The sequence below is a fragment of the Emiliania huxleyi genome (assembly GCF_000372725.1).
Source record: "Emiliania huxleyi CCMP1516 unplaced genomic scaffold EMIHUscaffold_62, whole genome shotgun sequence".
NCBI classification, from domain to species: Eukaryota; Haptophyta; order Isochrysidales; family Noelaerhabdaceae; genus Emiliania; species Emiliania huxleyi.
The window spans coordinates 657,360-659,999 of record NW_005197351.1 but is presented as its reverse complement, the minus strand read 5'-3'; the positions used below and the strand labels follow the sequence as shown (position 1 = coordinate 659,999).

The 2,640-nt window shown below is 64.2% G+C and overlaps 1 protein-coding gene across 1 annotated transcript in view; it reads right to left on the bottom strand.

Moving 5' to 3' along the window:
• Positions 1 to 1,314: 1,314 nt before the first annotated feature.
• EMIHUDRAFT_437657 (hypothetical protein) overlaps positions 1,315 to 2,640 on the bottom strand; it is a 4,283-nt gene continuing 2,957 nt past the window's right edge. Inside the window, exons 8-11 of the mRNA XM_005763802.1 lie at positions 2,371 to 2,466; positions 2,171 to 2,225; positions 1,849 to 2,013; positions 1,315 to 1,777 (exon numbers count right to left, since the gene is read on the bottom strand). Of these exons, the coding sequence (XP_005763859.1) occupies positions 1,691 to 1,777; positions 1,849 to 2,013; positions 2,171 to 2,225; positions 2,371 to 2,466 (403 nt within the window). The 3' untranslated portion in view covers positions 1,315 to 1,690. The remainder of the gene's footprint in view (positions 1,778 to 1,848; positions 2,014 to 2,170; positions 2,226 to 2,370; positions 2,467 to 2,640) is intronic.

Sequence of the window (2,640 nt, the reverse complement as noted above, 5' to 3'; positions counted from 1 at the left end):
GGCGCGGGCACACACTTTACGGCAGTCTTCGCTTGCCCACGCTGCTCAATTGGCTCAACCCCTCCCCACCTAGCTGCTGCCTCGCATCCCGCTGCCGGACGTACGACTGCGGCCGCAGCGCAATTAGCTCTGCGATATTGGGATACTTCGCCGGCGTGGATCGATTACTGTGATACTCACCGTGTGCGTCATCACGAGTATCGAAGTATCCGCGGTACCAGCTCGGAGTATTGAAGTATTATTACTGCGCCATATCTCAAAGGGGAATCTTTTACAGTATCCCAGTATTTGAGGCCTGCTGCGAAGTATCCCAGTATCTGGTCCGGCTCCGCGAAGTAGAAGTAAGAAAATACTCCAACTAGTTGCCTACTAAACTTGCCACCGAGGCATTCTGCTCGCTACTCGAGTACGAGCGAGCCGAGAGGGGCTACAGCACCTGGCTGGGCGTCCCGGTGCTGATTCTGAAGCGCGCGCGGCTACTGCAAGGGCGGCACGGTCGTCGACTCGGTCGGCGGGGTCGCCCCTGGGTGCACGTCGATCGAGTCGCCGGGCGGGGCGCTGAGAGGGGTCGATCGCCGTCACCGATAATACGCACGACGCGATGCTCAGCCGTGTTCAGTGGCTTCCCCCCCTGGAACAGCCAAGAGTCGGACGCAAAAGCGCTTCTGGGCGCCGTGCTCGCGCCCGGCCGTCGGGGCGTGAATCCTGTACCGGGATATTCAAGCCCGCCCAAATTGGCGATCTCGGCTGCTGGGCCTGCTGACGGCCGACCAAGTAGCCTACCCGACGCAGTTTTAGCACCCCGTCCAGAATCTGGCGCCCGGCGGGCGCGTCGCGGCCATCTCGCCGATCGGCCCCGAGCGTGGGCTGCCTTGGCGGCCTCGCCAGAGGCGACGTGGTAGCCGAGCGGCGTGACGAGCGCGGCGTTGCGCTGGCCGAGCGGGTGGATCGTGACCGGGCAGGTGCATTGTGGGAGCTGGGGGTGGAGGGGGGTGTGAGGGGTGGGGGGATTCAACACCAACTCCTCCCTACTCTCCCCTCCCGCTGCTATTACCCCCCCTCCCTGGTCCATCTGCCCCCTATACTACCACCTCAGCAGCTGGACCACCCCTCACGCTCCCGCTACTATTACCCCCCTGGTCCATCTGCCAGCTGGCGACGGCGGTCCTCCATAGTCGGTTGCGCTTGCGGTCGTCGCCGCCCTCCTCGTGTGCCTCTACCTCCCAACGATCCCTCGAGGCACGAGGGGTCAACCTGCTCCGAGGTCAACTTTTTTGAGAGAGGATCTCTTGAGAGTGTTTTGAGAGAGATTTTAGGTTAGGAATACAATACAAAAAAGGTACCAAAATTTATTTTTGCCAAAAACTCTCTCTTTCTCTCTGTCTCTCTTACTTACGTCTTCGTAGGGCATGGGGCCGTCGTCTATCACCCGGAGTTGATTTCAGCCATGATTTCAGCGCAATTTTACATAGGCGCCCGCCGCGGCAACATAGCGAGCTGCGTGAAACCTGGGGGCACGGACCCCGAAGGGGCGCGCAACATCCTTTGCGGCTGCTCCGGCGGTCCCCTCAATTTGGTGGCCGAGCCCGAGGCCCGTCGCTCCGTCGCCTCCATCTCGACGCGTCGAGGCACCGGCGCGTCCCGAGGTCTCGAGGCTGAAAAGGAGCCGCGGGCCTCGCGGGCGGGCGCGTCAGTGGCTGCCGCTGCTGGCGGGGCTCAGGCTGTTTGGCAGCGAGAACCACGAGGCCGAGAAGCGCGGTCGGTCGGGCGCGTACGCCTACAGCCGGCGAGGCTGCGAGGGTGACACGGTGGTGGCAGGGGGGGCGCCTGCAGGCCGTAGGTGAAGGCCGTGTCGGGCGTCAGCGGTCGCTCGTGCGAGTACGCCTCTCGCAACTCGCTGTAGCTGCTGCACCCCGTCTCGGAGACCATCGTCTCTGCCCAGCGCGCCGCCAGCCGCTCGACGACGCTGGCGGGCAGCTCGCGCGCGCCTCTGCCGACGACGCCGTGGCACACCTGCCGAGATACAGCCGAGATATAGCCGAGACACAGCCGAGACACAGCCGAGATATAGCCGAGATGTAGCCGAGACACAGCCGAGACACAGCCGAGACACAGCCGAGACACAGCCGAGATACAGCCGAGATACAGCCGAGATACAGCCGTGGCACACCTTTGAGACGCGCGCCGGCAGGTCCCGCGGCAGTCCCATCCGCGGCAGCACGTGCCTACGTACCCGAGATTACCCGAGATTACCCGAGATTATCCGAGATGACCCGCACCAGCGGACGAAGAGAGTGCCTACGTCCCCGAAACACGGCCTCGCTGGACGCGTCGCCGACGCGCCACGGCGGCGTGCAACGGCGGCGCTGCCCGCGCACGAAGTGGTCGTCAAAGTGCGGCGCGTTGTCGGCCGCCGACATGAAGTCGAAGGAGCAGAGCGCGGCGGTGCGCTCTAGCGTGGCCGGCCTACGTGCCGAGCACGCCAGCCTCGGGGGCGGGGAGAGATGCGGGGAGAGATGAATACGCCAGCCTCGGGGCGGGGAGAGATGAATACGCCAGCCTCGGGGCGGGGAGAGATGAATACGCCAGCCTCGGGGCGGGGAGAGATGAAGACGCCAGCCTCGGGGCGGGGAGAGATGA